The sequence below is a fragment of the Aulostomus chinensis genome, chromosome 17, assembly GCF_037954235.1.
Source record: "Aulostomus chinensis isolate RoL2024-O1b breed Wild chromosome 17, RoL_Achi_v1.0, whole genome shotgun sequence".
Classification (NCBI taxonomy): Eukaryota; Metazoa; Chordata; class Actinopteri; order Syngnathiformes; family Aulostomidae; genus Aulostomus; species Aulostomus chinensis.
The window spans coordinates 20,987,888-21,001,269 of NC_141336.1; the positions used below are offsets into that span (position 1 = coordinate 20,987,888).

Sequence of the window (13,382 nt, forward strand, 5' to 3'; positions counted from 1 at the left end):
TGGGTAATGTTTTCATTGAGAGAGGTTTATATTTAGCCGGTAGTCCGGTTACAGACCTGAAAGCCAACCTTACACGTCCAATATGTGATGTAAGACGAGCGTAGTAAAACAAAGGAGAGCAGCTCTGCAGAGAATTCCAAAATAAATGACACGTCACCGTTCCACGAAGTAGAGGCATCGGATTTCACAATGGAGTTCTGTTTAGAGGGGTGCTATGTGTACACGCGCGCACCAATCAACAGCAGGGAGCCCGGCTCTTGATGGGGGCCCAGACAATCCCCAGCTACCCTCGTCAACAAGCCTGCGAACACAAGCCTTGAGACGTGTTCCTTCACGAGTACCTTGATCTATCGTGATGTTGCGGCTTTCCCTAAAGCTAGTTTATGATTAGTTTGACATATGAATTATTACTCTCAAGGAACACATTTATTGAGTAAGATAACCATCGATTGGGTAATACATTTTAATGCGTCTGACTGCCAGACTGGTTGTCGCCTACTGTAAACTGACCTGTGATTCTGATTTATTTTCCTAGATGAAAGATAAGACATGTAAATACATAGAGGTCTTACACATGGAGACAAACGCAATGTTTCAGTCAGCTAGTTCTTCCCAGCCAACGGACTTTGAAAAAGCAAAAGCTGGGACGACGTTTCAGGTCCTCGGGCTGATCAGATAAAACGACGAACTGATCCCACCTGAACACACTCCAGCGCACTTCTAAAGTAGCGTTGGATATCAAGGACGGAAATTAATGATCCCCCTTTGGCTTCAGCAAAATATAAACATCTTATGTCATTGTATCGAGGCTATCCTTTGAGGGCATGCCATAAATTTATTCTCTGAAAAGAAGATTGAGTAATCCCGATGAAATACAACACAAGTGTGATTCATGCAAGGACACAGGTCTCATTGAGGGGCTGGTTTATCCCGAAGAGGGTGCAGTGCCATCTCGCACTCCGATGGGAGACTCGCATGGGAACCTGTTTTCGTTCCTTTTATCTTTTGTCCAAGTCACAAGGCCTTCCTGCTCATGTCGCAGCTCCAGGCGAGTTGGTAAAACCGAGATGTAGACGATAATGAATGAATTGAATTGCCCAATTGTCGGCCCTTATCTCTCTACACCTACATCAAAACACGTTGGCTGGTATCTTCCGTTAAACACGCCCCCCCCCCCCCCCAAGGTTTTGATGGTACCTCATTCTCACGCCCAAAATCTCTCTGTCATGAGACCACACACAGTAAACCCTCAGAGGAGGCAGAAAGTGTGCAAGATGAATGGATAATTGGAAGTGGTTTATTTAAAAATCAGGATGAGACTACGCTCTTCATTTACTGTACAAAGAAACACCACATAGCATCAGATGACGGAATCATCTTTCAGCAGAAAATTAAGCGTTATATATCAAAAATGTAGAACGCAACTGCCTAAAAACAAGCAACATCTGAGCCGTCAACTGAATGGATAATAATGAAGATAAAAGGGACTCAAACAGCCGTCCCTCTCTCCAGGTTTTGCTTGATCTCTGCCGTGTATTTGCCATAGAAACGTTCCGCCTTCTTGTTGAACTTGGCATTCCTCTCGTTAATGTAATCGATGTCTGCGTCGTCATTGTAGGCCCTTCGTCGGCTGTACTTGGCTCGCTTCTCAATCCTGACAAAAAAACAAAAACAAAATGAAAGCAGCTTAGGGAGGATTCCATTAACCAACAGAGCCACTAACCGTGCCATATCCAATAACAATAATTGGCTGCAGGCAATAATTTGGGGCTGTGCTTTTCAATTTGGTGAGCAGAGTGGCTACGGAAAATATAATACACACACAGGCCGAGGAAAATATTGTCAATTAGTGAGCAACTAGGCTTGATTCAGTGTGTCTTCAAAGCATTGTTGTGCGTCATCCCCTGGCAGTTCAACGCTTGTCTAATGCTCCACAGTCGCATCTCCAACACCGGGCTAAGACGTTCTCAGTTTCGCTACAATTAAGGCAAAGTCCAGACTAATCAAAGCAGACGTGGACTTCTGCAGCAAAGTTAATAAAAACAGTGGAAGAAGTGAAGAGCTGGAAACGGCCGTCACTTAAATGTACCGTTTGACTCTTGAAACCTCCTTCTGACAGCCACTTACAAACCGAAACTCAGTCTGTGCTATCAAGGACTGAGGGCATCTGCTGCTCTGCTACCAGCCCAACCTGACCGTCAACAGAAGGGAACACTTTTAGGGTCCTTCCACCTCCACTTGTACAATGTCAATGGCGCTATTTTAAGCTGTCGTGCTGGTAAACAAGGCGATACCCACCTCCAACACTACTGGGAACTCTTCCTCCTACAGCCTAAAACCAATAACGCCCAATCAGCTGTTTGCATCAGTGGCAGATTTATCCAGATCAGATGGGCCCTGATTTACGCACAACATCCCTGCTTCCTAATTGTCAAAGAGGCCACAAACTCCACACATAATTTGTTACGACAGAGATTCTCAGAGGATCATCTTCTTCTTTTTTTTTTTGGGTGCCTTGTTTAGTCCGGCTGAATTCGCCTTGGGTTTGTTGCCTGCCTTTGGCGCAATTCGTGTGGTCAGATCTGAACTCAGATATTGGAGTTGGGTGCATGACCAAAACAACCACCCGCTCCCAAAAGAATTCTGCTGCTGTTGTGGGAATACGGTCCGACCCAACTGTGAGAGCCACTCTGAAAGTTTGGGCTGAATGTTTTTTGCAAGATGGAGTGTTTTGGAGACTGGGATGTGGATGAGCAAAATAGCCGGCAGCTAGACGGAGTGTTTATCAAGGTTTCTCATGGGTATTTGCACTTTGGGACCTTCTTTCCTGTTTTAACACAAACTCCCATCCCTGACAATGAACAAAGTGAACAGTCTTCGAATTACTGATGATGAGTTTTGGTTATTTGAATTTTTCTGTGTGAATAGAATCCATGGAGGAGTTTACTAACTCATGACCAGAGCAAATGAGGGAGAGTTTTGAAAGGGCCCATAGTCTCCCATTGCTATGAACTATCTACAAACCGTGCTTGTGGTGCACAAGTGCTGGAAAAGGTCTGACTGAAGTTATTATCACCCTAGAGACAGATGTAAAAATGATTTGAGGGTTTGAATATCATAAATCATTCCTGGATGCATGATTCAACTCTATTGAGAAGAACAGCAGCTAATGTCCAACATGTGCAAATCCACAGTTTTCCATAACTTTAGGCACTTACAGTCCATTCGACTAGTCTTCATTTTCTTTTTATTCCAGTCTCATTGTGCCTAAACTCAAGCAGACCCATTGAAAAAAAATAAAGAAAAAAAAACTTTTTTTTTTTTTTTGCTGAGGGGCGTGTACCAAAGAGCGGAACTGAAAACTGGCTCACATAAGTTTTCCTAATTGGTCAAAAACTTTGTGCTGGAAAATGTAAACTTGAGTTCCAGTGAACATCAGATTTCAGTCCAAGTCAGCCCTCCTCTCATCTCATTAGCCAGCTGAAGAAAATGGCACGTGCACACCGCCCATAATCCTCTGTGGTTTGATGGCTTTCTGCAGTTGAGTCGGACTTTGCCCTCACTGCAATCGAACTGCACCAGGGTTTGCTTGGAAGCTGACCACAACCAAGTGGGATGGGTGGTCTTGGACGAGCTGTTATGGTCGGCAACAGTTATGATTACTGCTTTCACAAGACCCAAACTATCAGCACCAGTGGTTGAACCCTTCAAGGTTCTTTTAAACGGGCTGAGGACTGGTGGGAGAGGAAGCTCGTCAGCTCAGTGGGTTGATGTACATCGTGCGGAGTCAGATACTGAGACGACATTTTTGGAGGGTCAGGAGGGGAAACGGCACCTCTGCTTCACTGTCGTGATTTTGAATGTGACTTACTGTTTCTCAACGTCTTCCACCATGCGGTCAATGCCCTCCTTTGTAGGGACATGAGTGCCGTGGATCAGGCTATTGGATGTGGGGTGGAAGTCCTCGCCACTGTTGAGCACCAGCAAAGGAATTAGAAATACAGAACCAAGGAAAATCAGCAGTTTAACATACTTAAATTGGCTTTTCTATTCCATCATTGTGATTACGGTCATCCTGATTAAACAAGATGTGGCCTCAGGCAAAATGTGTCGGTGCATCCTTCACGGTTATGCATGTGGCAGCCTTTCAGGGCAAAAAACCTGCAGGCATTTAACTCTTCTTTGACCTTAACACGCATGCCTTGCATTTGCACTTCACAATCTTTAAATTATTGAGAGAGTGTACAGCTATTTCAACACTATCCCCAGGGCAGAGGATTGTACACTCGTTAACATATAGAAAATGCTTTGTACACATGTGATGGGATGACGGCTAAAATGATTATGCCAAACAAATCCTTACAATTATTTCACTTGACGTGGCCTTTCACAGTTATGGGTTTAATAGCAGAGATGTCCTCAGGTATCATTTTAATTTTGGGGGAATGCGCAAAACTCCAGGGGAAAATACTTCCTATTTTGAGATTTCCATCTCCATAACTACACACAACGATAGAACAGGGACTCACCATTCTTCTCGCTGCCTTTCATAGCTTTCCATGTCTGGTCTGATCTGCTTCGTGAGCCTCTGGTACTGTCTGAACTGGGCCTCGGCATAACCTGTGTCCCATTGCGTGCGTGTTTGATTGAGGGGGGAAAAAGAAGGAAAATGCAAGTGAGTTCTAATCACCAGAACAAACAGCAAGCAGGCACGAGGCACAGCAACGCTGCCTGCAGCTGGTTAAGGAGCAATGAGGGGGCAACTCTCCTCCTCCCCCTTCTATTGAAGCCCCTCTGGTGATAATATTCTGCCCAAAGGTTCTAATTCAGAAGGGAGCTCTGCTACAACAGATGGCAGCCATATTTAGGAGACATAGTGAGGGTCTTTTTAGCAGATTAAATTAGGAACAGATTAATGTGGTCCTGGTGCTGCCATACACCCTGGTTATGTAGGGGATTTAGATCAAGAGCCACCTTTGGAACCAACAATATGATAAAATGTGACATCAAACAATCACATGCTTGACTAAACAGCAAAAAAAAATAAAGAAAAAAGAACAGAGTGTAGAATGAAGAATGTGGGACTTGTTTAATCAACTGGGAAGTGTATTGAATTACTTCTCTGGTGTGATATTGCGTGTGTGTGTGTGTGCGTGTGATTACAAACGCCTGCAGGATTCCACTGTCAATACAATCAGAAAATTACAACGACTTCAGTGTGTTCAACATGGACCTTGATTATATTAGGTGGGAACCTTTTTTTTCTGTAAATTGAAATGTGTAGTCATCCATCCATCCATTCTCTACCTCTTATCCTGTTAAGGGTTGAGGGGGGGGGGGGCTGGAGCCTATCTCAGCTGCCTTTGGGTGAGAGGCGGGGTTCACCCTGGACAGGTCACCAGTCCATCGCAGGGCCAACACATACAGACAGACAACCATTCACACTCACAGTCACACCTACAGTCAATTTAGAGTATCAATCAGCCTCGTCCCCTCTTGATGTCTTTGGACTGTGGGAGGAAGCTGGAGTACCAGAGAGAACCCACACAGGAACAGGGAGAACATGCAGACTCACACAGAAAGATCCCGTAGAGTCGGGACTCAAACCTGGAACCTCCTTGCTGTGAGGGGACAGTGCTGACCACTGCACCACCGTGCCGCCCCGTGTGTAGTTATCTTTGAGTCAAATTCAATACGTTGGCTATCTTTAGATCGTACTTGGACCTTAATTAATAAATCAATGAGGTGAAAGCAACGGTTCTTTAATGTCTCTACACAAGTTTGTAAAGTCACACATACATAAAGTGTGGGAAGAGCAAAATAATTCAAATGTAGAGGTTAAAGTTTCTCTGTCACTTACATTAAGTCCCTTGAAAACTTTAAAAAATGAGTGAAGTTAAATAATCTCCTTATGATCTTTTTTTTACATACACTCAATTATTAGATACAGTGGGGCTGGGCAATATTAACTCATTTCTGTGAATTTTAATGATTTTTAATGACTTATTTCTAATAAAGATCAGGAGAGTGCTGGAGGAGTGCAGCACGGGCCAAGGAAGAACACGTTACATTTGTGGGTGGATCTGTTTTAGCATGCCACATTTTACATTTACGTGCTGGAATTGACTAAAGGTATGAACCCTCTGTGGGACCCAGAGTTGACGTGTGCCTTCACTGACACCAACCTGCAAATCCTGTGTCCGGGTTCTTCTTCTTTTTCTTCCTCTCCCACCGTTCTGCATCGTCAGCCGTGATCTCCAGTAGCTTTACTCTTTTATAGTCCTCACCCCTCACAGCACATTCCTGACAGCCAAATATTGATTATTAAAATTAATATTATTGATTATATTCCCTCAATGTGGGGAAAATGTAGATGGAGAATAGACAAATATGAAAATACTGGCTGATCGACATAATGTTTCACAGACTGAAGACATCTACACACCTTTTTCTTCTGATCTTCAGCAAGTTCCCACTCCAGTCGGGCTTTCTTAGCCTCCCAGTTAGCAGGGAGTTTCAGTCTTTTATCCTCCTCAACAACCTCCTGGTGATTCAGTTTCCGTGCTTCATTCTGTGCAGCAAAACATCAAGTGCTTAGCATTGGCCTTACCAAACTCGTTTGAGGGTCTGGTTGGATGATCCTGTGGACCATGATGAGCATCATTGCTTGTCATTTCATTTCGATGGTGATAAACTGGTATGATTAGAGAAGAACTCAAACTGAGGAGGGAATCAAAAAAATTGAGGGAGAAAGGCAGTTGAACCACTGGAAAAGACACAACTGATGTCACGTCTGCCGCCACTCCTGTCTTACCAAACAGAGAGGACACTTTTGTTGTAGGAGTGTTGACCTGTTAATACCACACTTGGAGAACCATCACAAAGGTGAGAGAAATGTCTGTGCAACGTCTTAGCACTTTAAACAGCAGTTCTGATACACATCTACTGATATCAGACAGATTTAAAATGATCACTATCATGTTAATATGCCAATATGTTTAACATTCCCTCATTAGGCTGTGGTGAATCACGCAGCACTTATTAGAATGTGAAAAAATATGAACAACTTCATTTGATAATAATAATAAATAACACATCAAACCAGCAACCCTTTGGTTGCTAGACAGCCACTCCACCTCTGAGCTATGTAACCCCAGTGTCATGGTCCTATGCAAGCAATCCAATAAGCCAGCATCAGGTGATCCTTACCCTGGTATTTCCAATCTCATATCCCCTCTCTAGTATAAGTCTATCACCAGTTGTACCGTCACTGATGGTCTAACCTAAGTTTTCACAACGGACACCTGGCAAACCTCAGCAACCCCAGCCCACAATAACTTATCCACAAGACGGAAACATGTCCCAAATTATGATAATGACTCACCCGTTTGAAGTGTAACTCCCGGAATTTCCGTAGTCTGTCCTCTCTCTTGGAGGACGCAAACGTTTCAGTCGAGCTCTCCTCAGTGGCTGTAGTGCTCTCCTGTAAACCACACCGTTACCATCGGTGACAAAACAACACACTCGCCAATAGCCACTTTAATGGTCGCCCAATACAGACTGGATATGTGAAAATGTCTATCAGAACCCTGACAATAATAATAACAATAATAATAATAACGCAAAAGATCCGCTGATGTTTTGTCGAGTATACGTTCACTTTCCACTAGCTAGCATTAGCTTAGCACCGTGTTAAGGCAAACAAAACACATTCTCCTCCAGTATCGCGACTAAAGCCTCCAAAAGGAAATAAACGTATCCTCTAAACCCTGTTACACGATCAAATGTCCTGTGTAAAGCGTCATTAAATCAACAACTACCTACCTCAACGTCGTTGCTCGACGCCATTACTGTTGCTACACCGCGGAAGAAGACAGGAAGTCGTCACTTGTAACGGAAATTACGATGAAGATCGAAGTATTTGTTGATGTTTTGTTTGTTGAATGTAACATGGAAACACACATGTAAATACGACAGGAGAGCACAACCTTCCACATTATTTTGTAATTGAATGGTGAATCGCACAAAGAAACATGAACGCTTAAAACAAATAAATAAATAAGCACATTGACAGGCTGAGACCGTCAGACATGAGAGCTCCCCTGCTCTGTTACTACCTCAGGGTTTCAGACGTCACGAAGCCTTAATTGAAAGATTAGCTGATTAAAAGCTGTGTGACATCACACAACCAATGAGTGCTCTCTCAATAAACTTGGAATTCGTCATCTTGTGTCCAGCAGCAGGTTATTTGCTCCAATGCCACTAAACTAATATATAGATCTCTCTCTCTCTCATATGTACAATGTTCAAAAATACACCATAAACTTATTCTCACCATGCAAAACAAAACCTATGTGTTGCAATATGTAGATTCATGAGAGACACACTCGTGTGTTTTAGATTGTGTTGCGTGGCTGAAAAAGCGCCGTGACATCACTGCGTCACAGAGGCGTCGGGCAATTAAACATCCCATCGTCGCTACGAAGGCCCACATGGATCGAGACCAAGTCTTTTATGACATCAAATCACGTGAAAGCAAACAGGTAAAAAAAATAAAAGATGTAAAGGAAAAAAAAAACAACATTATTTTTTCCAATACTTTGTTGTTCTTCAAATAACAGACAAGGTATTTCCAACATGTTGGTGCAGTATCACCAGGACGGCCCTCAAGAAAAACTTGAACCTTTTTTTCCCAACAACAGCGAGACATCAAAACACTGGTGAGTCAAATCTGGCGCTGTGGATGTTAACATGTTTGTACTTGTTATTGTAGCTATATGATTTTATATTATATACTAAGGAATTACACTGTAGCTATAAAATATCCCAACTATTTACTGTAGAGCAATTAAGATGATAAACGGTATCTTACTGTTTCCCTTAGTTTCTCCTAAGAGTTTGCAGGAGCTCCTTTGTCCTGTCAGAGGCGGGTAGAACAGCGGTGGCAGTACACGACGGCAAGAAAACGACACTAGAAAAATAGATATGAAGATCAACTACCAGCAGAACCTCCTGCCAGCTGTTCAAACAGCAGTCTCGCATAGTTCGGTGCACACATGTTAAAAGCAACTTCTAAACTAGAACAAAAGAAGCCTGCAGTGGTGTGTTCATTAATCTATCATAAAAATTAAATGTACTTGTCAGTATATTTACTAGTATAGTAAAGTTATTGGACACACATTAAGTGGACCAGTTGTCCAAATAATAACAACTGCTAATGCGGCCATTTTCAATATTTAATGGACCCTTGGTTGCACTTAAGAGGAAAAGAGAGAGGAGGAGCTCACATCAGTTTTGCTGCACGGCTGAGCAAGAAGAACCAAGACAAGCAGATAGATAGCATCTCTCCTCTCTGTGTGTATCAAGGAGCTCTGACTGACTACTAGTTAGCTTAGCGTCGATGAATGCTAGCGACGAGGCACTAGCGAATGTCTGAAAGTCAGAAAGAGAGCCGAGGGTTATCCTCAGAAGTTCATCTCACAGGAGACCTTCTCAGACCTTACACAGGTTATGACGTTCTTATCTTCTGTGAATGAATGAATGAATGAATGGATGTCAGCGATGAAACAGATCTGTCATCAGTTATTAGACATAAAAACATTGAGAAGCTGACATATCTATAATACAGTAATCTAATCAAATGTACACTTTGTTAGGGCTTTAAATCACAACACAGGGACAGAAGTCATAGCCAGGCAGCTTGTTTTTTGGTTTTTTTTTACAATAATGCCTTTGTATATCATGTTAATCTAGGTTGTCCTGCTTCCTTTTTAAATTGAAATGAGATATAATGAATTTTAAAAATATTGCTTGACTAATGGAAATTGGCACAACACAGACGGCAATCATGACTATGACTGGAGGTTATACAGCGAGACGCATGAAAGGTCAGTCATAAAGTCATGTGCCACACATTTAGAGAGGAAAAATCGAATCTAAAACCTCTTACACTGAAAAAGATCCTTTTTTTCACCCATAAAAAAAATCACAAGTATCAATCAGGGCGAAAGCTCGGACCTCCAAATATGAATATATGAGCTGATCAGAAGACAAAAGTAAACACTTTCAAGAGCCATTTGTGCACGTGTGACTTGCCAAATGGATGTGCTCCCTGTTTGATTGCATTATACTAATAGAGCTCTTTTGGTGGATGTAATTAAATGGAGTTTATAGTCTTAGATTAAAGCATCCTCCAGATCACAGGCAATGTTAATGGAGTGATGCATTTTCACTCGAAACCAGATGGGAGCACATCACAACGGAGCAAAACATCATCGGCTACAGTAATGGGCCGGGTTCTTCTATTGCCGTAAAAAAAAAAAAAAAAATTATAATAAACGACTCTCGAATGAATAAGAAAGAGGAAAGCAATCAGAGGAAAGAGACGGAAACAACAAGAGCAGCTCCTCTGTATTTAATTTAGATTTACAATGCTAGTGTGCAGAACAGTTGCAAAACAACATTAAAAGAGGATTTAAGGGTGGTGTGCATGTGACTTTATGGAAATCGCTGTAAAATGAGAGTTTATAGTTGCCCAGGCTCTTCTCCATAGCTGTTCCTTTGTTAAGCATCGAACACACATCTTTTTTTTTTTCCAGTTTGCAAGGAAACGACCCTCCGGAGGGCTTCACTCACCTCCTCTGGTCACCCTAATGTTTAGGTTTCTGTCCACTGGGAGTAGACAGTAAGCTTGTTAGGCAGTCAGAGATGCTCACAAGTTCAAGTTTCGTGCAAGTCTTAAGCCGCCCCCCCCTTCAGGGGGCAGGGGGCTCTTGAGTAGTTATGCCAGTTCTCCTTCTCTCTGTTTAGAAAGTTAGCACAGGACCATGTATGAATGACGGTTGTCATGGCAATGCTAATCTTTTAAAAATAATCGGTGGACACCAATCTAATAAGTAATTCTTCATCCAAAGACCGTACCCCCCCCCCCCCACCACCACCACGCCATCACATTTCTGTAACTCCAGAATGCAGAAAGAGACAGCCATGTATATTTAGCATGAAGCTAATTGTGCCCCATGAACACCAAGAAGACACATCGGCAAAACGCTCTGAAAACGTGTGTTTTTTTTCTGGTATAATCCTCACGTTCTTTGTCCAACTGTGAGCTCAGTTATCCAGAAAAAGCTTTCATTTGAGCTGAACACAAACAAACTATAAACCCTCCGGTTGGGTGCTGGCAGCTGACACATTCATTTGAGCAAACTGTCTCCACTTGTTTTTAGTCTGTTTTTAGCTCAAATACAAGTATTTGAAAAAGAAGATGTGGAATAAACTGGACAATGTGATTGATAGTTTGTAAACAGACATTTTTGAAAAGTTTTGCCGTTGTTTGTAGTTGGTAGCAGAGAGGCGCCATGAGCTTCAAGCTAATTAAACGTGACTGGGTCTGTCTGCATTTTCGAGTCACAATGAAGTGATGCAGTGTTGAAAAGACATCTTTGTAAGCTTAAGCCATCTATTTTTGAGTATTTGACATGCAAAATACTTGTTATTAGACAAAGCATTGATTTAAAATCCTACAAAGTTAGCAGTAAGCTAACATATCGGTCCAAGTCTCAGACTCGAGTGTCCATCCCTGTAAATCACCTCAAACTATCAAATAACTTAAGCTTTTGTGATCTATGCTGAAAGTCCATCAAAGCGGACGATAATCAGCCAAGAGAATACAATATCATATTGTAGAGAATTTTATATTTGCATAAAATATAGGCAGATTGAAATTTCTAATCATTGCTCTGTTTCAATCCATCTTGTGGGTATTTTGTTCCTGTGCCAGCGCTCGTCACGGCGCTGACAACAGCTTCATAAGTTACAGAGGAGATTGGATTGATCTAAACTTCAAATCCAAAGAGGCTTAGCGACAGGCAGTGTGAGGATCTCAGCAAGGCTGTCATTGCCGTTTAAGGGTGAATGAACTTTAGTCCAGTATGACATGGATCTCACATGTGTTGGGGGAGGCCACCCAAAAATGCTGAACAACCACTCCTCAATATTAACTTTTCCAGTCAAGCAAATCAGGCTTGAAATAGAGTAACATTATATCTGCAAATAAATTGCACTTGAGGGACACATTCACAAATACAGAACAGACCTCTTGGTGCCTCATAACCGTCACACGTTAATCAAAGTGGACATGATATTAGCTCAGTTTTCGACATGCTGTGAATGGGATCTATATGTTTTTGTACACACAGAAACACATTTGACTGGTGCTGTTATCTTGCTCTTAATAAGAGTTCCTCAAGATAGCACATGGGGGGGGGGGGGGGCCTCTTACTGCGCGAGCAGCTGCTTCACATCTGGAACTTAATATAAACATCATGGCCAATAAAATCATTCCATTTCCTTAATTACTATTCCTGTCATTTCCGCACTAAATGAAAAGTTATTAATTCAGGGCCAACACAAACATGCTTCTCCAATACGAGGAGCTACTCGTGAAGCGTCGCCACCCTGACTACAGGCTGCTGTCACTGGACTGGAACCACAAGCTCCCGCCAGCGTGTGTTGGTGTGAATGTGAAATGTCAGTGTGTGAATGTATAGAGAACAGGGGCCAAAGTGCTACAGACGTGAATGGAACACAAGATGGCGTCTTGTTTTCCATCTCATCTGAATGTTCCTGCTGGTGCCGGTACAGTCATGACAGACAAACCATCTTGATCCATCTTTCTCCTCGCTTGTTGTTTAGCCCTGCAGCTGTTGTGTGCCTCACTTCCCTCTGGTATCCCTTCTCATAATCCTCACCAGCCATGTGGGATAGCTTCTTCACCTACATGACAGCAATACTTATTCTGAGAGGAGAATTTGCGATCCCTCACAGGGTCATCAAACACATTATCAGCTCTAACCATCCCTCACAGCACATTATTAGATCAGCCACCCCTAGCATTCAAAATGCATCCCATTGATTTAAGCTGCTCCTGCATATTATACCCAGAGGGCATGGATGAATGAAGTGAGCATAGATCTTTCTGGAGCAGAGTCCCCAAATAACGCCTCACACCAAACGCATCTTTGTGTCAGGACAAATGCCGATGTATTTGTGTCCTTACTGAGCTCAACTCACTGATTGTCTTCTTCCCCCGTCGGCAAAAAAGAAAGTTAGTGTCATATAGATCATGACGTATGTGATTTGACACGGCACATGACGCTCTGAGTCGCACTGAAGCCTCTCACAAAGCCGGGAGAGGAAGAGGATTTGGTGAGGAACACGTATACTTACACAAAAGATGCATGTATGCACTCAAATACCACTAGTTTTGTAGTCAATGCTTTTGCTCCACCACACACAATTAAAGTCCCAATTAAAGGCCATTATGGGTTTTCCACTAGCAGCAACCACAGGGAGAGCAGCTCTATGGCTCGCACATTGCGGGC

General features: G+C 42.6%; 1 protein-coding gene across 1 annotated transcript; it reads right to left on the reverse strand.

Annotated features, from left to right (window-relative positions):
* Window positions 1-1,279: 1,279 nt before the first annotated feature.
* syf2 (SYF2 pre-mRNA-splicing factor) lies at window positions 1,280-7,978 on the reverse strand. Its single transcript, XM_086183248.1, has 7 exons — window positions 7,825-7,978; window positions 7,385-7,483; window positions 6,446-6,571; window positions 6,186-6,303; window positions 4,530-4,620; window positions 3,872-3,970; window positions 1,280-1,654 (listed from the first exon to the last, which is right to left on the reverse strand). The coding sequence occupies exons 1-7, from the start codon at window positions 7,846-7,848 to the stop codon at window positions 1,489-1,491; spliced, it is 723 nt and encodes a 240-aa protein (XP_086039374.1). The 5' UTR covers window positions 7,849-7,978; the 3' UTR covers window positions 1,280-1,488.
* Between the last annotated feature and the right edge of the window lie 5,404 nt (window positions 7,979-13,382).

Bases quoted from the DNA above. Each gene is read 5' to 3' on its own strand.
- syf2 (XM_086183248.1), bottom strand. From the start codon at position 7,848: ATGGCGTCGAGCAACGACGTTGAG. The intron at 6,572-7,384 runs GTGAGTCATTAT...TTTGCTGCACAG, and splicing joins GGGAGTTACACTTCAAACGG to AATGAAGCACGGAAACTGAA. The intron at 6,304-6,445 runs GTGTGTAGATGT...TTTGGCTGTCAG, and splicing joins CTGAAGATCAGAAGAAAAAG to GAATGTGCTGTGAGGGGTGA.